The 27,131-nt window shown below is 43.7% G+C and overlaps 2 protein-coding genes across 7 annotated transcripts; one reads left to right on the forward strand and one right to left on the reverse strand.

Annotated features, from left to right (window-relative positions):
- The first annotated feature begins 1,842 nt into the window (after positions 1-1,842).
- Positions 1,843-16,412, forward strand: sgsm3 (small G protein signaling modulator 3). Of its 5 annotated transcripts, none has more exons than XM_056406514.1 (21): positions 1,843-2,057; positions 5,976-7,279; positions 7,568-7,653; positions 7,874-7,937; positions 9,233-9,444; positions 9,640-9,747; positions 10,321-10,464; positions 10,613-10,808; positions 10,975-11,120; positions 11,519-11,752; positions 11,854-12,036; positions 12,120-12,275; positions 12,852-12,906; positions 13,018-13,067; positions 13,228-13,380; positions 13,500-13,570; positions 14,356-14,404; positions 14,643-14,728; positions 14,843-14,965; positions 15,294-15,354; positions 15,661-16,412. In XM_056406514.1, exons 2-21 carry the CDS (start codon positions 7,273-7,275, stop codon positions 15,742-15,744), a joined length of 2,268 nt encoding a protein of 755 aa, XP_056262489.1. In that variant the 5' UTR covers positions 1,843-2,057; positions 5,976-7,272; the 3' UTR covers positions 15,745-16,412. The 5 variants fall into 5 exon arrangements, with proteins under 5 accessions (XP_056262489.1, XP_056262491.1, XP_056262488.1 ...); XM_056406516.1 differs by having other exon boundaries at positions 6,780-7,279; XM_056406513.1 differs by having other exon boundaries at positions 7,190-7,279.
- A 305-nt stretch (positions 16,413-16,717) lies between these two features.
- On the reverse strand, positions 16,718-27,049 carry gtpbp1 (GTP binding protein 1). 2 transcript variants are annotated; one of them, XM_056406517.1, is made up of 14 exons: positions 26,688-27,049; positions 24,389-24,500; positions 24,095-24,275; positions 23,732-23,915; positions 23,130-23,294; positions 22,903-23,026; positions 22,562-22,676; positions 21,892-22,036; positions 21,586-21,768; positions 20,609-20,744; positions 19,466-19,644; positions 18,542-18,691; positions 18,256-18,306; positions 16,718-18,106 (listed from the first exon to the last, which is right to left on the reverse strand). In XM_056406517.1, the coding sequence occupies exons 1-14, from the start codon at positions 26,880-26,882 to the stop codon at positions 17,999-18,001; spliced, it is 2,028 nt and encodes a 675-aa protein (XP_056262492.1). In that variant the 5' UTR covers positions 26,883-27,049; the 3' UTR covers positions 16,718-17,998. The 2 variants fall into 2 exon arrangements, with proteins under 2 accessions (XP_056262492.1, XP_056262493.1); XM_056406518.1 differs by lacking the exon at positions 18,256-18,306.
- Positions 27,050-27,131: the final 82 nt, after the last annotated feature.

Here is a 27,131-nt window from a genome sequence, read left to right on the forward strand (position 1 = left end):
CAGTGTAAGATCCAGAGCTCGCTAAACCGTGCCCATCATTCTATCAAACACGACGGAGACAGGCGGACAGATGAGCCCCAGAGGAGCTGGGAAGGGTAAAGAGGTGGCAGAAAGTGACTGAACCACACCCGCGTTGCTGGAACATTTAGGGTGAAAGCACGAGTGGGGGCTATTTGGCCAGCAAGCTGTGGGCAAGGTCTGCTTTAGGCGGGAACATCTCCAATGATGTGACTCACTCTGGCATGGTGCAGCAAACTGCATGCAAGAGGGTGAGAAAGAGCAGAACCGCGTCATGCCGATGTTCCACAGGGCAGAGGCAGAGGGGAAAGGGCTGGGGGAGAGGGAAGGACATGCAAGGCGAAGAGATTTTAGAGAAAAGGACGTAGGCCTATACGTTTTCACTGTACACTTGTGTCAGTCAAAAAATAACTGCAGAATGCAAAAACGGAGGGATGAACTGTTGCGTAAGTGTTTTGCATTTTAAAAGATTATCGACCCCTCTGTCAGGAGGCTGCAACACGTGTTTTCTCTCTCACTCACACACACTTACTTATTCTTTAGAAATACAAATGGTCAAGCATTAAAGGGGAATAGATGATCATTTGGTTATAATGCCCTTGGTCTGACTTCCACTAACAAACATGAGATAATAATAATAATCATAATAATCATAATAATCATAATCATTTGCATTTATATAGCGCTGTTCAATGCACTCAAAGACGCTTTACATAGAGCATATAGACAAACAGAATAGAAAGACAAGAAGCAAACAAAACAAACACAAAGATAAAAGGGTGTTGTCCCCTGAGTCCAATTATGACTGCAGGAGCATGCCAGACTTCTTACAGACTTATCACCCACAAACACACACCTACGATAATATGTATGTGTATATATAAATATAAACATGAGATAATGTATATATACCTAAAATAATAGACATATGTGTATATACATATACATGATATGTGTTTGTGGGTGAGAATGTGGGTGGAGGTGTAAGATGGAGGATTGTGGGAGCTGCAATAATGGAATTAACAGTATGCTGTTAGGTTTTATTTCCAATGGTTGAGCTATAAATAATGTGCAAATGTGGAATAGCACAAGAGACATCTTGTGGCGCAATCGTGTAAAAGCTTTTATGTTTCAACAATCAGTGAATCGCTTTGAGAGAGAATTCAAGGTGTGTCTCTCAAGGGAAATATCGAATTGGACTAATAATGGTCTCCATTATGATGACCAAAGATTCAATGATGTTTCTAGAATTGTTTCACTTCTGTCAATAAACAACATGATTTACTATTTAAATATAACAATCCGTTTTGTAAGGATATAGTCTGCATGCTCGAATTTAGAGGTATGAGAATAATGTATTAACTCATTATAACTTAAAGACATGTATGATTATAGGCTAGAATAGAAATTGTTTTCACGTTATTGGTGCATCACAACTTCCAAGTAAAAAAGAGCATAACACATAATTGATATGTACTTTTATTTATTTTTTAAACGTATAGCCAGTTTATCAGGGACACATCCTCCTTGAGAGAGCATTATACTAAATGTTAAACGTGTAATTTAAAATAACAAATAAATACACAAACAATCGACACGGGGCACCACGCATGTTTTTGTTCTCAATAACTGTCCGGTGGTGGTTATTGCATCTCGCGTTATGATTGGTACGTAAGCTACCAGGGGATCGTCACAAGTTATTTAAATTGTGTTGTACTGGAATGAATGAGGAAACTAAAGAATGAATGGAGCAGCACAAATAACGTCGTGTGCCTACGTCATCTCTCCGCGGAGGGATATTTTCCGTGATAAGTGTAGTTCCGGGATATGGAACTACTTCTCAGGATGGAAAGGGAAAAAACCTTAAAGGGTGTAAGGATACAACGGAGACTCGCGTCGCTAGCAGGTGCACTACGTAGCGAAATGGCAAATACCAGACGGGAATGATGGCATAGCATATGGCGTTTCCCCTTCTCCTACGACGGAAGACACGTTCGCCGCAAACCAATTCCTTGTTCCTTCGCGAGAATAATGTCACGGTGAGTTAACGCTAGCGGGATAACGTGCGTCCATTTGTGTGTCACGTTAAACTGTTAAGCTGACTAGCTACACGCAAAAGGTAGCATGGTGGGCTAACAGTTGACAACTCTACGGGAATAACGTCCCGTTGTCTCCGAGACGGCCGTCAGGAGTTGTCCCCGTTACCTCGGCTCACTGGCGGACGTCACGTCTTTTGTCACATAACTATACTGCTCAATTAGTTAGTCTGTCCTCTGCATTTGACGTCAGCGGGAGATTTGACGTAACGTTCATTCAGCGGACGTTAACTTTAATATTCAACATTTCCAGAGGGCAGTACTATTGACGCACAGCTCAAGAGTAAGCAGACATTTTTGTTTTACCTGCTCAAACTGTGCACATCAGCAAACCTCTAATAGTTCAGTTTGCGTGTAACCTTCTTCATATTGTTCCCTGACGCACATAGTGCTATGCCGGGTGTGTATCCACGAATGCAAACATCACTTGTTGCGGAATATTGTCAAACGCTCTAATAAAGCTGTTCGCAGACGAATCCGCTTTAAACTCTGATGATGAATGGTCCTTTCCGCTGCGTAATCGGTCCCGTCTCAATTCCCTGAGCAGCGGTTGATTTTGAAGTGGTTTTCCCAATAGCGTCTAGTTTCCCTGCTCTTAAAGGAAGCCACATGCCAGTTAAGCGCAGTGCCACATACCCCTGTGTGTGTGTCTCGATGTGTGAATGGAGACACATGGAAAGTCAGTCTGCCAAAGAGTCCACAGGGCTGTCTATCATTCTTCAGCCAAAGCTGACTTGGCGGCGCACGAGCCTGCCCGACGTGCATGGCCGATTAGTGGGCGTATTCATGAGCGGGGGACATGAGTCACCATTGTTGTGGTGACTGGGAGGACAATTGAATGAGGTGGGAGGGGTGTCTGGAGGGCATGCCAACAGGGCAACACGAACTCCGTTATCAAGGTAAAAATAAGGACTCTACAGATTTGAAAAGGAAGGGACTTTTTGCCTGGCACGCACTCGCTTGCCCTGTCGGTCCAGCAGGATGTTACTATTTGCTTTATTTGCTCCAGGGTGTCAACCAGACTGTGTGCAAACACAGGTGAAAACAGCCGCACCTCAATAATGGAAAACATCTTATTGTGTTCAGCGTAAAATGGGGAAAAAAAGTGTCCCATAGTGGGCCCAGCCAAGTCACCAAAAGTGATTTGATTTCCTCTAGAGGTGTTGCAGTCTGCATCACTGGTGCAGTCTCCTCCTCAGTACCTCCGTTTGAATCTGACCATTGTGGGAAATGTTGTAAAGCAATGAATACAACTACTTTCAGGGCTCCAGACTAACTTTTTTAACTAGGAGCACAGTCGCTCCTAACTTAAAATGTTAGGGGCGCAGCAGAAAAATTTTAGCTTTTTTTTCCTGTCAAATGGGGGTCTTGTGGTGGTCCAAAAAAAAAGCCTTCTTCATTCCTTCTATTCATTCATTGAGTGCGTATTGAGATCGTGATCAGCAGGTGCCGCGCTGCGCCGATAGCACACACACACACACCTCCACACCTCCTACTATTATACTATTGAGAACATATGAAACCTGATGAACATGAACACAGTTTTTTTTTTTTTTTTTTTTTTTTTTTTTTTTTGCCTTAGGCGCTGGGATCAAAAAAAGCCGCTTAGCCGCTTAGGCGCTTCTCAGCAGGAAAACTGACACAAAAATAAAACAAAACACAAAACTTTTTTCTACTTTTTTTTGTATTTTTTCATTTTACTGATAATGATAATACAATATACAATTTGCTGCCCTCAAAACAAACAACTCTTCAGAAGAACTCTTCAAGAAGTTAAACATCAAGTTACTGAAAAGATTAAAAACATAAAAAAAACATACCTTGAGCATGTGCATTGTGCCCATGTGTATGTGGCAAAACAAACATTGGTTTCTTGATTTGTTCGATCAGGTTTTTTTCCGATCATCATCGAATCACTCAAATCATGATCCGATGATCACACGATCACGATCACACCGATCATCATCTATCTGCCGATTGATCGATCATCACTGAACAAATCAGTATCTCGCCGATAATACCATCACGATCTCGATCACAATCCACATCTCATCTCGAATAATATCAATCACATCACGATGTGTGTTGATTGATTCTATTTATTGTGTAGCATTGTATGATATTGCTGAGGAAATAATATATATATATATATCAAAAACAAAAAAAAATTACCGATTTTTTTAAACATTTATTTACTTTACTTTAAAAAAATTGATATTGAATTTTTTTTATTGTTTGATTGTTTTGTTGATTTCATTTCAGATATGTATGGAATTGCATTCATCATTTTCTTCTTTGAACTCTTTTGAATACACATACAAAACATATTTAGCAAAGACTGACTAATTTTTTAAATAAAACTTTTGTTAAACATTTAATTAAATAAAAAAATTTTTAATTATAATCAGAAAAATCTCTAGAAAATATACAAGTTCAGTTCATTCATTTATTTGTTTAGTTTATATCTTGTTACATGTCGATTTTTTATTTTGTTTTTATGTTGTTTTCACGTAGTTCTTTCCGCTAACTTTTGCAAACCGGACGTTGTTCCTTCGCGTTCCTTAACCCTCGCAAACTCCTCGCGCGCTCCGATCGAAATTTACATCGAGTGAACATCAGTCTATAAGGGCTCAGTCATGTGAGAGTCGGCTGAGGAAGAGATTCAACTCGGGGGGGGGGATCCGCTCTCTGGATCTCTTGACCTGACTCTCCGGCTGCTCCCCTCCTCGCCTCAGTGCCTCTCTTCTCACACCACCTCCCCCCCCCCTCTCACTTCTTCCACTTTCTTCTTCTTCTTCTTCTCGTCTTCTTCTTCTTCTTTTAATGTCGGTCAGCAAACCAGTCATTCAGGCATTACCGCTAACTATAACAATTGAAGTAGAAAGTGTATATTTAATAACAAAAAATTTAATAACAAAAAAAAAATAAAAAAATAATTTGAAAATGCATGCATTTATTTATTGATTTGAAACTTACTTGCACTGTGTCTTAGCTTTGAATTTGATGCGCGACCATGTGGTCTGAGCCTGTTGGGACTTTACTGTAATATATTTGATTTTTATGATTTTTTTGAAAGCCTTTTTGACAAGAGACCAACTGACTGCTGAGGTCAACACTCATATTTTAAGTTGATAATGTGGAGGAAATGCATCAGCTTATAGTTTATTTGACATGACATTTTTTCCTGAAGAACCCTTAAAGGGCGAAATCTGCCGAAACGTACCCAATAAGATGTCTCTGTGTCGGAAGCAAACATAATATTGGTTGACATAATATAACGGTATTGACGGGGCATCTTGTTAACTCCTGGTAACTTCAGCAGCAGCTGATACTCACAACCAGCTCCTTGACATTAGATTTTAAACTAACATTTTCAGATTTAAATGTTAGTATAACTCTGACAATAAGGATTCAAAATTAGAACATTTTCAATTGATTGATTAGTTGATGAAATTTACATTAAATATAATCCCATTACAGTTCCTTGGGGCCCATGGTTTACCGGCATAGGGTCGGTATGTCTTCACACTCGACTAGCAGCACATTCTTACAGGTTGGAACCATCATTTGTCCGGCATTACTATTGGAAAAGTTATTCAAACTATTATTTGACCATCAACAGACCTGCTGATATTATTATATTATTTCAGGTATAACTTTTGCTTCCTTCTGCAGCAGTTGGATTGTCAATAGAGTTTGCGGGGGAGCTGGGTCGTGTTGGTTGTCTTGCAGGCGACTGTACGGTTTGTGTTCTTCTCAGGGAGTCACTCCACAATCCCAGCACTCCCCTGAGCGACACACAGCGAGCCTGAAAGAACTTGGCCGTCCTCCAGACCTCTAATTGATTTCTCATCTCTTAAGTCCTAACTCCCTGCTCAGATGCTGCACGCCGGCCGCTGAAATGAATCATGTTGGCAGGTGTGTGCTGGAGAGCCTTATCCGCAGGTGACGGTTAATGTGCAGTTCTGTTTGCCCGTGTGTAGTTTGCCGGTGAATTCACTCCCAAGTAGTCTTAGGATACTTAATAAGAACGTGAAAGCGAGATGTTACGGCCTTTCTTGGCTTCCCTTACTCAATTGCTTATTTATCAATGGAAAGGCTGGCTCTTATAGAAATAATAGATATTCAGGGTTCGTACGGTCATGGAAAACCTGGAAAAGTCATGGCATTTTAAAATGGTAATTTCCAGGCCTGGAAAAGTCATGGAGAAAACTTAAATCATAAAAGTATTGGAAAAGTCATGGAAATTTGTTATCACATGTGCATTTGAGTTTAAGGTCATGTAGTTTGAAATAATTAATGTTTTTTAAAGAAGGACGCTCAAAATATAAGCCGGCATACGCTCTCAAATTCCCAATACGCTAAATTTTCTAAATTGTTAATGTTTCTACCGAGATTTCAGTGTGGTCATGGAAATTTGGTTTAAAGTCAGACGAGTTATGGAAAGTCATGGAAATCCATTTGTCAAAATGTGTAAGAACCCTGGATATTTACTATCCAATCAGTGGATTTTTGATGTTGTTCTGTGTGCTCAAAACACTTTGGGACAGCAGCACATTGGTCGTGGGTATTTAAGATGTAGCTTTCTTGGCTGACTTCCTTTTGTTTTTATATGTACATTTAAATTATTATTAACACCTTGATGTGTTTTGTCATTCATTTCAGAAATGTGAAGTGAGAACAACAGTCATATGGCCATGAGAAGAGAGACCAGCACGTCTCTGGAGCTCTTCCCCTCGCACTTCTTTGTGTCGGCCTCTGACTTTCTTTCTTCAGTACGGATTGAAGAAGAAGGAACATTGAAGCTTTTGAAGCCACTGTTGGACTTGAGAGATTTGTGTCCGTGTAAAAGATACTTAAACAACCGCAATGATGTTTATGGCCGAGGCAGGTTTCCAGAAGACGCATTGTAATAGGATTTTAGACATTGCCTATAACTTAGTTTTTAATTTAATTCTGCCTTGGATGGATTGCCACTGCAACAACTTGGTCCACTATTTTATAGATGCTGACTAATCAGATGTCATAGTTTGATCACACTTCCCACCAACTCCTCCTCTTTGTCCTTTTTCCAGAGTGGGTGCTGTCTGCTGACCACCTTTCTCCAACGTGACTGTGATATTTGCCGATAGAAACTATTCCCTCTACTACCAACACCATGTCAGGTAAAGATATTAAAGAATGTAATGCTTTTAATTTGAAGATGGGTTACTGAAAGTGTATTTCATGTCCTGAAAGACACCCTTGGATTGCTGAAATGTCATGAATCGTTTATATTTGATTAATGGTATTAAATTCTATCACCAGAATGGATATCTTACTCTTTACTTTGGATTCATTTAGGATATTTTGATACCTCATATGTGGTTTCAACCGGCTTTAATATTGTCAAAATTCCATAAAGGTATTTATTCCAAGATGTGTTTCATAAGTAGTTCTAATGTCTGTTTTAGGTACCTACACACCAGCCCCTGGTGGGCCGTTCTCTGCTCTCACCCCCAGCATGTGGCCCCAGGACATTTTGGCCAAGTACCATCAAGTGAGGATGTGACTGTGCAAACCTTCAGAAGTATTTGTTGCATCGAAGGGAGTATAACTCTCGGTGCGCTACATGAGATTAGTTTTCATTTGACATCTGGTCCGATAACTGACATTTAAGATCAGAACCGGTGCTGAGGCCGTCTCCAGCGCTGCCTTCTACAGTCACCATCACCATTTCCTCTGCTCATGAAATGCATGTTATTTGTTTCCTTCCCCAGAAGGAGCCCTCAGAGCGGCTGGAACCCCAATACGATGAGTTTGGCTTCAAAGTGGCCCCTGAAGGTAATGTCACTGTTCATCTCACATTAACTCGTACTTGCCCATTTCCAACTTTTCCTCTGATGAAGTTCTTGAATCCCAATCAAGAAACACAAATGGAAGTCTCCCACATTTGGTCACACTGGATCCATTATGCATGCACACAAAGTAAGTGCATGTGATCTCATTTATGACTGCAGCTTTTTATTGCTTGCCTTAGGAGGGAGAATTTTTTTATTAACCCTTTAAAACAAATTTTCAAAGCCTGTTCTAGTGTAGTGGTAAGGGAAGCTGTTTCTATGGGCTTAGGTTGTCGAATACTTTGTCTAGCCTGCACTATCTTCTACATTCATCCGATTGTTGTTATATTTAATGTTGCTTGTTGTTCTTTCGTAACAGTTGATGTTTTATATATATGATGTTGGTCTTTGTTTTTGCTGAAAAGTTATGCAAAACTGCTTCCAGTACATTCAGTAATTGGATGTCGCTGTCATGGTGGTGGAAATTGTTGCCAGTTTTTCCAGGGCCGATGTAGGAGTGTGTATCGTTACTTGTAGTACAGCTATGTTGTTTCTTCGCCCACACCATGTTCCCCACAGTTACTGAATAAATAAGATTACAAAACAAATGAAATCTGATGCGAGGGAATCAGAGGGAACTATAACATTCGATACGCTAACTCGGCTCCTCACGGATTGAAGCAGTTTTTTTTTTTCTTCATGTATGGCTGTTGGGAGTTTTTATTTAAATGTGCCGAATTGAAACATTATGGGTTATTGTTGTTCGGACGATTAAGCTATCTAATATATGCACACCTCAATTAGACAACAGAACAACAGAATATTCAGGTCTGCTGTAGCCTAGAGGGGGAGAGAGGGGGAGAGAGGGGGAGAGAGGGGGAGAATTATTTCACTACTTAATTTTTTCGGAAAGTAATACTTTTAATCTGCAGCTTTTTTTCAATTTTATTGGAAGTTGATGTGAATGTCAATTTGTCAACATAAAACGGTTATATAATAATACAACCTTTAACATGGCAATACAAACATGTCAGCTGCTAGCCGGACAATGTACGTCTCCACTTCTATTTTTGTCTTTGTTATTCTACCACTTGTCTCTTATCCAGACACCTTTCCCCTCACGCGCCTCTTATCACTTTACTTCCATGTCCCTTTCATAATTCGTTTCACAACAATTGTGCTTGACATCATTTCCCCATACCTCGATTCAAGAGGTGGAAGGTGTTTTACTTTTGTTCATATTTTGACATGCAAAGAAACCCAACCACTTCTCATCCTGATGACTCTGGTCTCCCTCAGACGACGTGAAGCCCAGGTCCTGGCTGGGCACTGAAGGCTCCCCCCAGCGTGAAGACCCCCAGCAGCGATTGCGCTGGCAAGCCCACCTGGAGTTCACCCACAACCACACGGTGGGTGACCTGACCTGGGAGCTCATCGACCCCGTCCTCCAGCGCTCTGAGCGCCTGCGTTCCCTGGTGCTCGGTGGCATACCACACAGCATGAGGCCACAGGTAAATACACTGGCTCCGCATGGGACAACTACTTGTGTCATTTATTAGAAGTGGCTGGGCTGAAATACTTGCCACAATAGCCAGTCAATTTGAATTCATAAAAGTCCCTAGACTGGTAGATAGTTGTCCTTTTTTAAGTATTTATGTATGACATTAAGTGACAAAACAGTGCATTCAAGATATTGTGTCTGTTAGCTATGGATGCGTCTGGCTGGAGCGCTGCAGAAGAAGAGGACCTCTGAGATCGCCTACCGAGAAATCATCAAGAACAGTTCTAATGACGACACCAGCAACGCCAAACAGGTAAACGGTTTCTGTACATGTAACCAAACCCAATCTTATTGCAGACTTCTAACCAAGCGGAGTTCTTCTTGAGAACAAGCGTCAATGGTTGATTGATTTAATTCAGAGTTGGAAACTAACAACTACTTGTTTCTGGCATATTTATATATTATACACATATGCATTTTCATTCCATATATTATTTAGACCCCCAAAACGCATGAACGAAGCGGGAGTCTGCTGCAGACTTATATAAATGTATGGACATGAAGCCAACAAAGTACAGTCAGTATTTTCCATGTTGAATTCACAACTATTGTACAATTGACCACGCGTTCAGATTTATTATTTAAGTGCAAGATGATTTTATTCTGTGGTGAGGCGGGTGGTCGATGGGTTGCCGGTAGAATCCGGTGTATGAGGATGTTGGATCGATAACCACGGTGCTGCATTACAGTTAATGCTATAAAGTCAGAAATAAGTCGCCATTATAAAATAAGCCTTGATTTAGATCTTTAATAACTGGTGCTCGCATCAACAAAAGTGAATGTGAGGTCGTAATGTGATTGTTCCTTGTTGACCTCTGTCCTTCAGATAGAGAAAGACCTGTTGCGGACCATGCCCACCAATGCGTGTTTCTGTAGCATGACCAGTGTCGGCGTGCCGAGGCTGAGACGGGTGCTGAAAGGTCTGGCCTGGCTCTACCCAGACATCGGGTACTGCCAGGGCACCGGCATGGTGAGCACACGTGTTTACAGAAACGAGTACATTACACCAGGCTGCACACCATGTTCATATGAACTCACTCCGACTTGCAGTAGCACCATCGTCACGTGTACAGTACACGCCGTAGAGCTCCCTCTCCATTGTGTCTCGCTCTCCCCAGGTGGTTTCCTGTCTGCTGCTCTTTCTTGAGGAGGAGGATGCCCTTTGGATGATGTGTGCTCTCATCGAAGACCTCCTTCCGCCATCCTACTTCTCCTCCACTCTGCTGGGCGTCCAAACGGACCAGAGGGTTCTCCGCCAGCTCGTTGTTCAGTACCTGCCTGCCCTCGACCGTCTCCTGCAGGAGCATGACATCGGTAAGAATGGGTGTTATGAAAGATGGCGAGGTGAGGGGCAACGTGGGCATTCAAAGAACAAGAGATTACCCACAACCTGCTGTGTTGTTTTAAAAAAGTGAGTGTGGAAAATAGTATAAACTGTATATTGCGTACAATATGTAACCTCCGCCTCTTATGCCTCCAGAGTTGTCGCTGATCACGCTGCATTGGTTCCTGACGTCATTTGCCAGCGTGGTGGACATCCGTCTGCTCCTGAGGATCTGGGACCTGCTCTTCTACCAGGGCTCACTGGTGCTCTTCCAGATCACACTGGGCATGCTCAAAATCCAGGTACTTCTACTCCACCACCTATTTTGTGAGTCTTGACCCCCTAATACACTTCACTTTTTTTGTCGAGTTATTTTACTGTGTGAAATTAGCCGTTCGCTTGAGTTGATAATGATAGTTTCTTTTTTCTTTTCTTTTTTATCCCAAAACAATGTAATTTATTGACTACTCAAAGTGCTTTACAACATTCACCCACTCACTTGGATGCATTCGTACACTGATGCCAGAGGCTGCAACTTGCTCATCAGGTTTGGAACGGGAACCTTCGATTACTCGACGACGGCTCCATCCCCGAGACATTCCACCTACACACACACACACACACCAAGGATTCACCGGCTCCTTCTTCTATTGACAAAACCTGTTGTTGATCCCTGTGAAATTGACTCCCCGACCCACAGGAGGAGGAACTTGTTGCCTCAGAGAACTCGGCATCCATTTTCAATACTCTGTCGGACTTGCCCAGCCAGCTGCGAGATGGGCCCGCGGTTCTCGGGGAAGCGATGCGGTTAGCAGGGACTCTATCCGAGGAAACGCTGGAAGCCCACCGGCACAAGCACCTCGCCTACATCCTAAATGAACAGGCGCAGCGCAACAATGGCAACAACGCAACACTCAACACCAACCTCAACAAGGTCAGTCGTTATCGTCTTAGTAGTTGGTCTATTTTGTCATGTATTTTTTTTTTTTCCTCATTAAAAATAACCGTAATAGTTTATCCTGTGTTTGTGTTCAGGTGGTGAGGAGGCAGTCCCTGCGCAGGAAGTCCACCCTGAGCTCGCTGCTGTTTGGGGAGGATGAGGCCGAGGCCCTAAAGTCCAAGAACATCAAGCAGACGGAGTATGTGGCGGCCTTGCGAGAGGCCATATCCCGCACTGCGGAACACTTCAACTGTCTGGACCCACGGCACTCCAGCACCGTGAGTTAGACCGAAATTAGAGGAGCATTAAAGGAGGCCTCCTTTTATGAGCAGACCTGACTCCTCCCATGCCGTCTCTCCAGGAACTGACTCCCGACTACTCCATGGAGAGCCACCAGCGAGATCATGAAAACTTTCTTGTGGTGTCTCGCAACCGACGGAGACGGGGAAAGGCTCTGCTGGACTTTGAGCGTCATGATGACGATGAACTTGGCTTCAGGAAGAACGACATCATCACCGTAAGTTACGCATTGCACAGACACGCATTCAACAAAACATTAGGCCTGCACTGAAGATGCAAGAGATTATGTATCTTCCCTGTTTGAAAGACGACACTGCGTTGACATTTTACTCCCCCCGCGATCAGTTCCAGGCTATATTGCTTTATAGATTATGCATTATATGCTGCGGATGTCAGTCATTTTAACATTTCCATGAGCAAAGTAATGTCAATGCAGCAAATATTGTGGTTCATTTAAGCAGCAAAACCAAAAAGTGTGGCCTGTTCTAAACTAAACTGTTAGCTTCTGATACAAGTCAAGTTACGCTGCTGTTCCAAGTGTTAAGATGTGCTCTGCGTCTGTCAGCTGCTCTGCTCTATGCTATATTCACATTTTAGATAATGTAATTCCTATTTTCTTCATTACTTATGCATCGTTTCATCCATCTGCAAACCCGTAGCTGTCATTCAGAATGGTATTTTTTATGACCCGACCAGCTGATCCCCGCTGATATAACTGCAATCCTTACATCACTCGTACCAAGCAACTCCTACTCGCCTCTGAATCTTAAACAGCTGTGTTTTTATCTTTCAGATCATCTCGCAGAAAGATGAACACTGTTGGGTTGGCGAGCTCAATGGCCTTAGAGGTGTGTGCGCGTGCTTTTAGTCGTTTGTATCAACAACACCTAATGTTTCCATCTGGATATTTTCTTTCTCTTTAACCTGTTTTCAAAGCTCTTTGTGGCTCTTTTTAACAGGCTGGTTCCCGGCTAAATTTGTGGAGATCCTAGATGAAAGAAGCAAAGAGGTAAGAAGCAGTTAATTATCAGCTTGATGAGACCTGTGTTTCTGACAATGTCAACAATGTTCACTCGATGGTATATTTGCATCTTTTGTTTTCTTCCCTTCCAGTTTCCTGATGTATTGGAGTCTTAAACTGTGATTGTATTTCTTTGTGACTGTCCCAGTACTCATTAGCAGGTGATGACTCTGTGACGGAGGCCGTGACGGACCTGGCCAGGGGCACGCTGTGTCCGGCCCTGAAGGCCATTTTTCAGCACGGTCTCAAGAAGACGTCGATACTGGGAGGACCTTGTCATCCTTGGTTATTCATCGAAGAGGTAGGGGAGCTTCTTTTTAAATTACTATTTTTTTTTTTTTTTTACATAGCACCATATTGCAAAGTTGTTGTCTAAAAGTCACCAGAGGATTAATCATTCTGTGTCTTGTGTTCTGTCAGGCGGCCAGCAAAGAGGTAGAGAGGGACTTTAACTCCGTCTACTCCAGACTAGTGCTGTGTAAAACCTACAGGTAAAACTGTATGGGGTCTTCATTTGTTGTGAACATTTAACAGGGCGGTGGGGGATTATATTCCCATGTCAGTGTTTTGAGGACTGGAGCATCCATGCCCATCAACATGACGTCCTGGATCGACTTTAATTTGCAAGCGGTTGTGAGGAGGCTTGGATCGTGACAAGTTGGTTTAAGACTCGTGACGGCCTTGAAATCGGCTTAGACCGGTCTCATCAAGCATGTCTGCTGCATAAACATTAAGACGGACTAAAGACCTCTCCCATTGGCTAACCTTGTGTTGAGACTTCTGCTGCTATGGTAACGGTCTGTTAGAAGGTCCGTTGGTTAAATATGTAATAATTTTAGCTAACTATTTGGACTGTTTTTCCGTGATTTCTTTTGGATTCTTGTACCATATTCTTAAATAGTTTCTAAACATCTTTAACGGTTCTAACTTTTGGATTTCTGCTGTTTTACATTTCTTTTATTCCATAATTGGTGCAGTGTCCTCGTAACATCCGCCATTTCTCCCCCCCAACCCCCATCTTAATTTACCCACAATGCACTATGACATGCTATTTAAGTCAGTCATGCATTGGAAAATCGGGGAGAAGCGTTATGCAATTATGTCTGGCTCAAAGTTATATTTAAGGCGAAGTCTTGGTCCATTTGCACTCAAATAAAAAGTAGTTAACTTGCAATTAGAAACAAATGAGATGTTTACTGGCGGTAAGAACTGAAATGTGTTTTCGGTAATGGAATGAGGAGTCCACTTTCAGCTTGTTCTCTTCCGGTCGTTACAGGTTGGATGAAGACGGGAAAGTACTAACACCAGAGGAGCTGCTGTACAGAGTAAGTAAGAATCTACTCGAGTAGAAACATACTGCATATTTTATTTGGCTAAATGTTGACCGCAGTGTGAGGATGAATATAAATCTATTTATTATAGTGTATGGACGTGACGTTCGTCCCAGTTCCCATCTTTCAGTATGTTTTAAGTAGTTTGTCATGAGAGGCCTGGTCACGTCTGTAGTTTCAGCTCCTAATGAGTGGAAGTAGGAAGTGACGAGCGCCATCTGTCTCTTCCCAGGCGGTGCAGTCGGTCAACATGAGCCATGACACGGCACACGCTCAGATGGACGTCAAGTTTAGGTCTCTTGCCTGCGTCGGCCTTAAGTGAGTTCTAAATACTGACACACACACACACACACACAGGGAATCAAAAGCACAGTCTTAAAAATATGCAAATTCATGAATTATGGTTTAACACACACGTGTCTCCACCACCAGTGAGCAGGTGCTGCACCTATGGTTGGAGGTGTTGTGCTCCAGCATGCCGGCTGTAGAGAAATGGTATCATCCGTGGTCCTTCCTCCGCAGTCCTGGATGGGTACAGATCAAGTGTGAGCTCAGGTAAGAAACACTGAACTTTAAAACCGCGTCCGTTTTCCTTCTCTTCGTCTCAGTTTCAAATAACATCAACATCTCAGAGTACTCTAAGTGGTTGCTTGTGGAAACTTGGAGCAAACAAACCAGGAATAACTAAATAGGATAAGCTGCCAATGACTGTACAGAATTCCTGAAGGTGGTTGGCAATATTATTATTGTTATAAAATCCAGTAGTTTCAAAATGGCATTGAATATCTAAAAAGGGTCTTTAAGAACAAATATTTTACGAGTGAGTGTGTGTATGTATATTAAATAATCTGACTAATAAAACACATGACTGTTGTCTCCTCAGGGTGCTATCAAAGTTTGCCTTCAGCCTCTCTCAAGACTGTGAGCTTCCTGACAAGAAAGAGGTGAGCCAAGGAGACGACTTAAGACCTGATGCACTGTCACACAAATCAACTTTGAAATTTGTCGTCTTCACTCAAATCTCTGTACTTTTTTTTCTTTTTTACAATATGTAATCTATTGAAAGACTGAGGTCAAATATAAAAGTGTTACGTCTGTCAGAGCATGGCCTCGCTTCCCCCTGATTCTGCCCCTTCAGTGCGGACGTCCCTCCAGTTATTGAACCATTATTATGTCAAATCACTGTTGGCGTGATGCTGATTCTGTCTTTTAGGTCAAAGCTGTCCACATTTCCTGTTTTTATTTTACAGGAGAAGGAGCAGAGGCCACTGAAAGAGGGGGTGCAGGATATGTTGGTGAAACACCATCTCTTCAGCTGGGACATTGACGGCTAGATGCACAGCAACATCTGGCTGAGTCCTTCTCCGTCCTGCGCGTCTGTCTCGTTGATGTCTCCTAACCCGTTTTTCACAGATTATCAATTACACATCCGACACCACTGTCTGCTCCAGTACGTGACTAATCTCTCAGACTCCGTCTGTCTCCCTCCAGCATCGGACGAAAGGTCGGCCAGCTTGTACGTGCTAAAGCATGTGTGCATTGAAATGCATACGCTATTTAAATTCAGAACTATTGTAGGAGGTTGCACCACATGGTGGACACTCTATATACTAGTAGACTCTAGTACATCATAGTCTGTATCCACGGGACTGGAGCACTCTGTCTCCTAACAGGAAGTAGTGAGATGTTCAGTCTGTAAAATGCAGCAGCCGGTCATTCCCTGGACACACGGTGGTCCGAAATGCCACGTTGCCCTGTATATTCCCCGATTATAAGACCAAAACGTAACATTCCGAAAAAATGGAGCTGTAAAGTTACAAATTATTTTTTGGAGAGGAATGCTACTTACCTCGGTATCATTAATTCCACAAATCTATTTCATGAACTACTGATGTTGCACATGCCAAGTAAAGCCTTTTTGAATTGTAATACAATACCTTAACAGTGGTGGTGAACAGTCTGCAGTTGTATGACATCATGTAAATAAAGCAGATAAATACTTTCAGTGTTTCAATCTATAGTAAATACATGTTGCATATAATTTGTAATGTTGTTTTGTACATAAAGTAAAATATATTTTGCGGGTGACTAAGTGTGCCGTTGCAGGTTAAATCATATTCAACATGGAACTTTTATAGTTCTTACTCAAACACTGAGTTCCAAACTGACTTAAAGCTGCACATGCAAAAGAAAACAATGACTTGTTTATTCAGTCGAATGGTTGACCATGGTCAACTGTTGACGGGGACTTGAAGGTCGAGACGCTGAAACATGTCCTGTGCATCAAAGTATATATACTTTTTGTTGTGTTACTTTAGTTTTTGATTACTTTATTGGTTGTCATTCCTGCCGAGCTCATGAGATTTTTGCAGGTGTTGCGCTTGAAAATGTTTCAGTTGAGAAACTCTTTGGACTTGATGGTTAACTGTAACTCCCCCCATGTGCAGAAAATGATCGTAGCCTTTGTGAATCACATGGTAATGCTTATCAGAAATGTACAAGAGTGTTCTGCTCTCTAATTAGAGACAACAGTTGCCACTTTCCATCTGTAACGTATAGTATGGAAATGTAGCCTGAATCGGTTAAACTTATTAAAAACCCATTTGTTCTCCCGTTAAAGTATGTGTGTTCACCCTGTAAAAAACACAGCATTAAGATGTTCAATGTAATTTGAGAAATGCACATACAAAAAAAGAGAATCAGTTTATAAAGTTAAGTAAAGCCCGTTTATTAGTGGTCAGTTGTTTTTGAAATGTCACGTTAACAGCAACGGGCCATAACGCATGGGGTACTAGAGTTACAAGTAGCACTGCATGTCTTATAATCATGAGCAACTATTGTGACCAGATTATGTGCTGTATTTGTGTGTAATAACTGTATACACTGTAACGTGGAAGCATGATGGATACTGCTGAATCTAAAGAGTGCAAGTGAGCGCAGGTTGACGAGTGAACATTCTGTATGTATGCCAAATAAATAACTGACAATTATAAAATGCAATCTCTAATATTTTCTAAATATACATTTAGAATTCAAAATCACAATGTGCCTTCTGCTACATTCATTATTTGCATACATTTTGTACAATGGAATCTTTCCAATCGGAGCACAACTAACATCTAATTTACATCTGGAGCATTAATAGGACATGTAAAAGTACACTAAATGCACCGGGGAGCTTCAGTAGAGCTGCTCAGTGGTACTGGATCCTGGTTTTGGGTTTCGCCTCCTTTCCTTCCACTGAGCCAGAGGAATGAGTAGATTTCATACTCATTAAATATGCATACAATTGAATAAATCCTCCTTAATGAGGCCCACCTCGGACCACACTGCTTTCCATCATTCAAAAATAGTAAAAGGCAGCCGACGTTAAAATGCATTACAGGTGTATTTTGGTTTGGGACGTACATCCTTGTGTTCCCTTTAAAAATAAAAAAATTAATTCCATAAATAAAATGCCGGACGATGACGAGGCGAGGAGTGGTCAGACGAAGGAGTGTCTCGCTCCAAACATCTCTATCCTCCAGGGTTTGTGGAATGAAGACACTCGGTGGAGTGATGGCGGAGAGGGAGGGACAAGAGGGCCCTTTAGGAACCTCCGATTCCTGAGGGGGCCGGAGTGGAGATGGTGCTGATGTTCTGACCTTTCCCTTTGTGCCTCTGGCCGCCCCTCCTCCTCCCTCCTCCAGTCTTTGGCTGCGAGGGAGCGATAACAAAAACACTTGACAAGGCACCTTCAAGACCAGAAAACATTACTCAACTATCTTGCTTATTTAAAAACAACCCCGCCCACCCCCCTCCCCTTTTCAGGTCCTCCACTTGTCTTGTTCCTTGACCCATTTTACCTTGTTCTCTTTGTTGCCCTCTTTTATCTGAGGCTCCTCGTCTCCCTCGCCCTTAGGAGGCCGGCCACGCAGGCAAAGGACGGTGTGTGTGTGTGTGTGTGTGTGTGTGTGAGTGACGTGACGTGACAGTTAAAGTTCGGGATGAAAGAAGACAAAGCAGGATGTGTTGCAGGACAAGAGGGAGGAGGACACAGAGCAGTTAACACGTTAGAAAAGAGCAGCGATGTTAGGACACAGGAAAACTCGGCGGCACTAAATAACACGTTTTAATCGACTGGCGTCTCACCGGTTGTGTTGCCGACGGCGCCGTCGTTGCTACTTCGTCGTCGGTTGCCGTGGTGCCGTCGTATTTTCGCGGCGGCGCCCTCTTTGTAGACTGCATTTTGATTTGTGGAGGTTTAAAATTGGATGGTAAATTATTGGTGGATTGCAACAGCTGCAAAGAATGGAGTCAATATTTGAGTCTGAGCGAGATGGGAAGAGAATCAGCTGCTCATGATTTTCAAAACAATGCTCGTTAAAAACAGCAAGTTCCACATTCATCAGCCTGAAACCCGATCTGGTTGGATAACTATCACAAGGAAGTAGGTTTTGTAACAAAGAAATGGCCTTTATTTAAAATCATTACGACAATTATTTGTCTTTTCTACAAAAACGTTGCTCTTGAACAAGGAATGTTATTTTTAAATGCAGAGTGGAAATATCTTGGTTATATAACATGGTTATAGTGGTCTGTGCAAATTACTTAGTTAAATATAATGAACTAGAACGGGCACTCGGTAGAGCGCATACCTTCACATATCACAAGATTGGGCATTGCATTATGAACATGTTGGCATTAGTTGCAGGCCAATTGGATAGAAATTGACCACGCTATGGTAGAAAGAAGATTTTGACCTGTTCATGACCTTGACCTTTGACCCGATCGATCCCAAAATCTAATCAAATGGTCCCCGGATAATAACCAATCATCCCACCAAATGTCATGTGATTCTGTTTAATACTTTCTGACTTATGCGAGTAACACGCACGCACGCATCAAAACAATGCGAAGGTAATAATCCTTGGAATTGCTATTCTCTACTCTTACCCCAAAGGAAATTGGCCATACGCATTGCAGATAATGTCCTGAAAATCATTCCATTTAATAATTTGGGCTTTAGGCACTGGCAAATCAGCATCAGGCCTTGTTCTGCCACAAGGCCGTTACCTTGGTGATGGTGCCCACCGCCTTGGTGCGGCCCTCCCTGAACACCAGCCTCTGGTCGCAGTGCAGGTACTCCGGGGTTTTGATGAAGCGGAAGTGGACCGACGCCTTGTCCCCAGTCCGTAAGCAGTCTCTGTTCATAGACAAGATGGTGGCGGTCTGCCTGATGCTGCCGCAGTGGACTGAGGGGAGAAGAAGAACACATGTCTCTCTGCAGACTGCAAGGGGAACAATGACACACCAAAATACACACGTGCACTTATTGCTTAGAAAAGGAAGATTTTCAACATTATCTTTCAGAGTCGGGTCGATAGTGTGAGAAACGCCTGCAGCTGTTCCTGATCTCCTCGGTGTGAGCCGGGGCTCAGCTGCAAAATCCGTAGTTTTTCCGCTTCCCGGTGACTCACTTGGTAGGCGGAGGAACTACAGAGTGCTGCTCTCAGCTTCAGCAGCTGTGGGGCGCTCAAAAGCATCCTCGTTCTCTTTGAATGCGTTACTTTTCAACCGTGAACATGGCCTCCCAAGGATGTGCACAGATGTTGGACAGGTGTTCTGGACAAGGATTTTTTTTGGTTTAGTTTTGAGTCTGATATTCAGCCAGAGAGGCTGCCGACGCAGTGGAACAAACGGTCAGTGCAGACCCTCCAGAGTCTGAGCTGCTGAGCAAACCGCTGTTGGCCTTTGCTCTCATTGGTCTCCGGCGCTGAAAGAAATGGACTCTTTCCGCTGTAATGAATGTCAGGGTGGGCCGGCATGCTGTTGCCGACGACAACCCAGAGAGAGCGAGCGCCGCGTGAGCGTTGCTGTGCTTGAAGGTTTCCTCTGGAAACAGAGCGGAGGTGTGCTGGAGACCTTTTAAAGGCCCCAAAGATAAACTAAACTAAGACCAGCAGGGTGATTTTGAAGTGTTTTTTGTAATTCTATTTTTATAATTCCATGGTCTTCCTCCTAAAAAAGGAGTGGAAGCCGCCAACAGGCCACTGCAAAAAGGCGGCTCCTCCGTGAGCAGCCGCCACGGGGGAGAAAAACGCCGTTCTTTCACATCTTACTCTGTGAATTGAGGATTTCGACCAAGACGAACCAAGTCGTGTTTGGTGAGCATTCGGTTTGAAATGAAGTGTGTTTCATTGAGTCATTGTTACCCACCCATGGCCTGGTATCGGGGGGATATCGTAGTCGGGTGATGCAGTACCAGGATCTCGGCCTCAAACTCCCAAGTAGCCTGCGGGCACAGCCTCGGGGAAACCATCACCATGCCCTTTCTTATGGACGAACGCTTGATCTGAACACAGAGTTGCGCCATGGGAGGGGTGAAGATGAGAGGAGACACAGACAACAAAGAAAAACTCAGGGCTCTCAAGTTTTGAAGACATGCAAGAGTGACATATCCTCCCCCCCCCCCCCCCTGAGAAATACGATGTGTGGCGGGAGTGCGTGACTTAAGACCGAAATGCGTGACTCACGCTCAATGCGTGACACTTGAGAGCCCTGAAAACTTTATGTTTTTTTAACACTGTTGTGCGATCATTTCTAAAGATTAGGTGTAAGCATCTTTGGAGTGTGATAAGAAACATGGAATAAGTGAGGGCAATAAACATGCAGTGACCAGGTGGCGATAGGTAACACAGGGCTCTCAAGTATCACGCATTGAGCGTGACACTCACGCATTTCGGTCTTAAGTCACGCACTCCCGCCACACATCGTATTTCTCACGCTGAAAAAAACTCTCGGCTATTTAATGTTTTAATGTGCCGCAGCGCGCCAACATGAGCCGCGCTGCCCTCACCGTGGAGGAATCAAGCGCTCCCCTGGAGTTCTGCTGTGAGGTGCCACTTATCAGCCAATCAAAAAAAAGAAATGGGCTACACAATAGCCAATCAGGAAAAACCCGTATCTGGGTAAGATTTTATCCAGCAACCAATGAAAATAAAGCATCCTGGAATTGCGCGCGACTGACTAATATCCGAAAATGTCGTTCTTGCCTGTCTTCAAAACTTGAGAGCCCTGGTAACATGACTACTGTACATGGAGTGAGCAGCCAGGTGATAAGTTATAACAAAACAATGGAAGCAGTCCCATAACTCCCCACTAGATGCTGCTGTGGGAGATTCTTCCCTTCCTACCTTTTTGAGGGAAAAGGAGGCGGTCTGGCCCCCTCTGACCTCCTTCACAGGCATTCTCTTGCGGTGGATGGATTTGACGGCAATGGGGATGAAGCTGCCCAACGGGTCGGGCCCGAGTAGCATCGTGTCGTTCAGACGTATGAGTCCCTGTAAGGTGGTTCCTGATACGACTGTTCCCACTCCCTGAGACACAAACACAAGCGGTTGTCTGGATAGCTTTCTGTGGGCGATGTGTGAGGTGTGTAGATGTAGCAGGATATGCATCGCGTATAAAATGCATTCAGTGCTCGGAGTTTGTCAGCGTACCGGTACAGAGTAGGTGTCGTCGATCTGAAACTCAGCGGGCTGGTCGTCGTGGTAGGACGTCCTGGAGGAGAGCAGGTTGAGAAACATCTTGAGCAGCTCCATGTTCTCGCCAGACACATTGGAGATCTGGAAGATGGGACACATCCTGGAGAGAGAGATGGGGAGGGGGGACACACACATACAGGTTACAAAGGATAATTGTCCCGTTTACTCTGAATCTGACAGACTTATTACAGGGTTCATACACACGTTGACTTTTCCATGAATTTAAAACCAAATTTCCATGACCAAACATTTAGTTAAATCTCAATGTATACATAAAAAAAAGTGACAAAATGTATACCTTAAAAAGACACAAATGAATGAGAGACAATAGTTTGATTAAAAGAATCAGAATTTCAGTTAAGGTGCGTTCACTTGCAGCGCGAAAAATGTGCGCCGCGTGTATTGAGAGCGTATGCAGGCTTATATTCTGAGTCACTCTTTAAAAAGCATATTAATTATTTAAAACTCAGCGTGAATGCATATATGAATATAACAAATTTCCATGCCTTTTCCAAAAGTGTTGGGATTTTATATTTTTCGAGGACTTTTCCAGGCCTGGAAATAAACATTTACAAATTCCATGACTTTTCCAGGTTTTCCATGAGCGTACGGACCCTGTAATTACCTCTCCGAACTGAAGTTTGAAGCCGTGACTATGACGTCGTCCTTGTTCTGCACCAGCACGGGTATCTTCCTACAGCCGGGGGACTTCAGTAACCTCTGGAGCAGCTTCAATGTCTCTGGGAAGAGCAACGCAAGAGCGCAACAATAAGAAGGCACGTCGCAAATAGCAAATAGAATCAGACTGCATATCAAATGACAAATTACAACAAAATCTGAGACCTTCCAAGAAAAGATAAAGGCATATTAAGGCATGCTTTCCTGAGCTCCTCCTATAGTTGCGTTGCGTTTTCAGCTGTGAAAGTGAAATGTATTTATCCAGAGTTCTAACTCCACGGGACTGACCTTGCAGGATGTTGGCTGGACACATGTCTATCTTTGTCACCACGACAAACACGGGCACATTCAGGGCTAAGGCCAGGCCCAGGTGCTCTTTGGTCATCCCTACGATACCTGCGTTACTGCCCACCTAGAGAGAAACATCTGTATTCATATTCATATCCTCTTCAAAGAAACAGGGAAACCTCTGTTACAAATGGTGGACAAACACCCCCCCCCCCCTCCTCTCTCACCATGAGCATGCAGAAGTCAGGCAGGTGTCCGGTCATCCCAAACACAGTGGTCTTGAGGTATTTCTCATGGCCGGCCAGGTCGATGAAGGTAATGACCTTGGAGGACTTCTCACAGATTTTGCTCCAGTCCAGGCTTCCTCCGTGACTATCTGGTTTGTTTACCACCTAGGGCCAGACCGACAGGGGGCGGAGTTAAAGCCACATCATTCGGACCAAGTGCTGCTTCCCAATAAGGTCGAAGCTAGCAGTGCCATTCGATGAATGGTACTTGCTCACTCAAATAGTAAGCATGTCTTTGTTGTTATATTAAGTTCTATAAAGGCTAAATAACAGTACCTAGGGCGAAAAGCTCCCGAGAAAGAGTACCTGAACTCTAACGTATGATGCATTAATGGTGCTTTTATGGGATATATTAGCCGGTGCACTTCGATCCCCTTACAGTCACATCTCGTTTCCCTGGATGCTTCCTCTACATGCCTGTTCCCTTCGCTCCTTCCAAAGATAAACCTGCTTCTCTTACAGTCAATATTTTTCTCAGAATGTTAATGCATTTGGAAAGCTCGTTGTGTGGCACTGAGCTCAATCATATAAGTGACCCTCACCTGTCCCTGCTGGTCAAAGCCCAGGATATCGTTGCCCACACTGCTGGTCCTGCCACTCTCCATCTCGTGTTTGTGTCTGAAGAGCTTTTGCCGGGCAAAACCCCTCCCGTTGTCCAGCTCTCCGTGCGTCAACACTCCCAGCAGAGTGCTCTTACCAGCATCCACGTTACCCACGACTGCAACCCTAAGGGGTAGAGGAGCATTCAGATATCACACAGCATTACTTTCTGACACGTCTCAAAAAAGAAGAGGGGGGCCATAATAGTGATAAATAAAGGAACCATCACCATAGCAATAGGTACTGTGCGTGTTACTTGATTATAACCATACGATTTTGGCTTTTCCTAACCTCTGACCACTCACCTGACCTCCAGGAAGTCCAGCTCACCCACACGCCGTCGGATCAGATAGTCGCGAACCAAACCTGCAGCCTCAGTCCGCTCTCGGAGAGAAATGAGGTCGGCATCCACTTGCTCACACATGGAGCGCACTGTGGCTGCTGAGGCCTCCATGTCCTTCTCCTCCAGACCCCAGTCGCAACCATCTACGGGGGGAGGGGCGGACAAGAGGTAAATAAACAAACAGACACGTTTTTTTTAAAGTGCTTTGGCACAGATTGACTGAACAATAGGGAGAAACGCGTCTGTGTTTTCTCACCTGAGCCCGTCCCGACCACGTAGATGGTCTCTCCACATCCCTCTTCCATTCTGTCCCGCAGCTGGCGAAGTAACGAGTCATACTGCTCTCCATTTGGACTAACAAGTGCCAGCTATCGGGTTTGTCCATGTGGGAAGGAAACAGATACAATTGGCCCTTGTTCTACAATAAATGTACGATCAAAACAAATCATTGATCCAACGAGTTAGAATCAGTGGCAGTCGTTCACTGTTAAACAGCTGTTGGTGAAAGCACCAGATGTGGTTGCTTTCATGAGACGCAGCGGCTGGACTTCAAAGTAAGGAACACTCGGGGGCAGTTTTACCTCAGAAACACTCTCATGTTCAAAATATATGCAGCAGGAGAAAGTAGGCTGAACCTAGAGGGGATGGGAAGTTCAAAAGCTGCTCTCCACACACAAACACAGCCGTCTCTCTTCCCATGAAACACCTCAGGGTTACATGTGAATCTGTGAAGATTAAAGGAGCGAAGTGCAAAACATCAGAGCGTATTCCATCGCCTTTCAAAGGGTTCTCAATGCGCCGACGGCTGACCCAGGGGGGCGCTGCTATACCAGTGCTAACAGTGGTAACAACGGCAACAGTGCTGGCAGAGCCAACAGTGGTAACTTGGTGGGTGAGCGCAGGGCGGGCGCTATGCTTCCACGATGACACCGACCGCCGTGTGAGAGCAGCAGCGAGTAGGCTCATGGGAGAGCTTTGCCTTCAGGGCTTTCTGTCAGGAAGAGTTTAACTGAAACTATAATATTTTCCTGAATCTAACCAAGTAAGTTTGTTGCCTAACCTTAAAGAGATAAAGTCCTGAACATTTTGGATTTAAGATCTTCAATTTTGGAAAAGCAGTAAATAAAAAAAGTCCGAAGTGAATTAATAAAGCTTCATAGTCTCAAAGCTGCGACAGAGTACTTGGCCGTGGTGAACTGTGAGTTTCATATGTCACACACACACCCATTGTATTTTTTTTAAACTTCTTGCAGTCACCACTATTTTCACTTTAATGTGCTTAATTTAAATTGGTTTAGTCAGTATGACCTTTTTCAATGGGAAAAATAAATGTTCCTTCCTGTTGTGGAAGTTTTGCTAAAACTTAAACATTTTAAATTGAAGCTCATGAAGCACGTCATGGTTCAGTATTATCGTGTCAGAAGAAGATCAAAGTATTACAACACAGCTCATCAAACCGATAGTCAAAGGTGAACGAGGGACCGCCTTTCTGATGCAACCCTGTGTAATGAGATACACTGTAATGTGTAATAAGATGCCATGATAATATGCAATGAGATACATTGCAATATGTAATGATACATTGTAATGTGTCATGTGATACATTTTAATTTGTAATGTGATACATTGTAATGTGTCACGTGATACATTGCTAAGTGCAATGTGATATATTGTAATGTGTCACGTGATACATTGTTAAGTGCAATGTGATACATTGTAATGTGTAACGTGATACATTGTAATGTGTCATGTGATACATTGTTAAGTGTAATGTGATACATTGTAATGTGTCACGTGATGCATTGTTAAGTGCAATGTGATACATTGTAATGTGTCATGTGATACATTGTAATGTGTCACGTGATGCATTGTTATGTGCAATGTGATACATTGTTTTGTGTCATGTGATACATTTGAATGAGTCATGTGATCCTTGCTGCCACTGTCATCATACAGGTTCACAATGTCAAACTCTTCCTCGTTCGACAGGGCTGACTACTTAACAAAACAGCTCCGGTTACGGTTAACAGTTAAACATGCAGCCTAGCTGATGCTCTTTTCTTTGTTATTGATCCATCAGACATTATTGGTGCTCATGGTCCAGCGGGCTGACCTGGCCATTATCTCGTTGTATTGTATTTCATCAGCCTGTGTTCGTGCGCGTGTGCGCACGCGCGCGCGTGTGTGTTGCGTTAAACGCACCATGTCACGTCCATTTTTATGGTTTGTTTGACAACAAAGTCCGCCATGTTGCGCTGCCCGTCTCTCCGGACAGCAGCAGTGGGTCACCCCGTAAACGGTCCCGTGTGTTTCAGACATCAAGCACAACAAGAGCGTTAGCCGCAACTAGCTCCTGTCACGTCAGCCAACGCGACCCCCCTGAGCAGAGACACCGGCTCGTCTTTGTGCTGACGTTACTCATGTTAGTCATTGGTTACATGACAGCATGGCGCACCGCATGTTCGGTAAACGCGTATCTCTGTTGTCATTCATTCATCCCCAGGAGCAGCCATAGCGCCCACTGACGTTAGCTCGCAGGGCCTCGCGCTATATACCTTATTGGTGAAGTCGACCCCGCAGTCCTCGAGCTCGCCGTTGAACATGTCTCTGTCCTCGAAGCACTCGTCCTCGGCGTCGTCCCCGCATCCTCCCCGGTCCGGAGCGAATATACTTGCGGGGACTAAGGCGTCGGCCAGCGGTATGGAGCCTGGGCGGATACCTGGCTCGTGCGCCGCTGCCATTGATGCCATCCTTATGCCAGCCTCGCAGTGGTAGATATCAACGCTGTTGTGATGAGGGTTGGCAGCAACACACGCGCACACGCTGGAGAGTCCACCGCGAGCTGCAGCGTTGAATACGCCGCGGTGTGGAGGCTACGGGCGGGTACGTCACACTGTTACACCTCCCTTATGCTGACAGCGGCGACAACGTGCCGCTTATTTATGTGCTGTCAGTTCAATTCACTGACTCCACATTATCAATATTTATAAAGGAGTGGG

Source organism: Pseudoliparis swirei, chromosome 23 (genome assembly GCF_029220125.1).
Source record: "Pseudoliparis swirei isolate HS2019 ecotype Mariana Trench chromosome 23, NWPU_hadal_v1, whole genome shotgun sequence".
Taxonomy (NCBI): domain Eukaryota; kingdom Metazoa; phylum Chordata; class Actinopteri; order Perciformes; family Liparidae; genus Pseudoliparis; species Pseudoliparis swirei.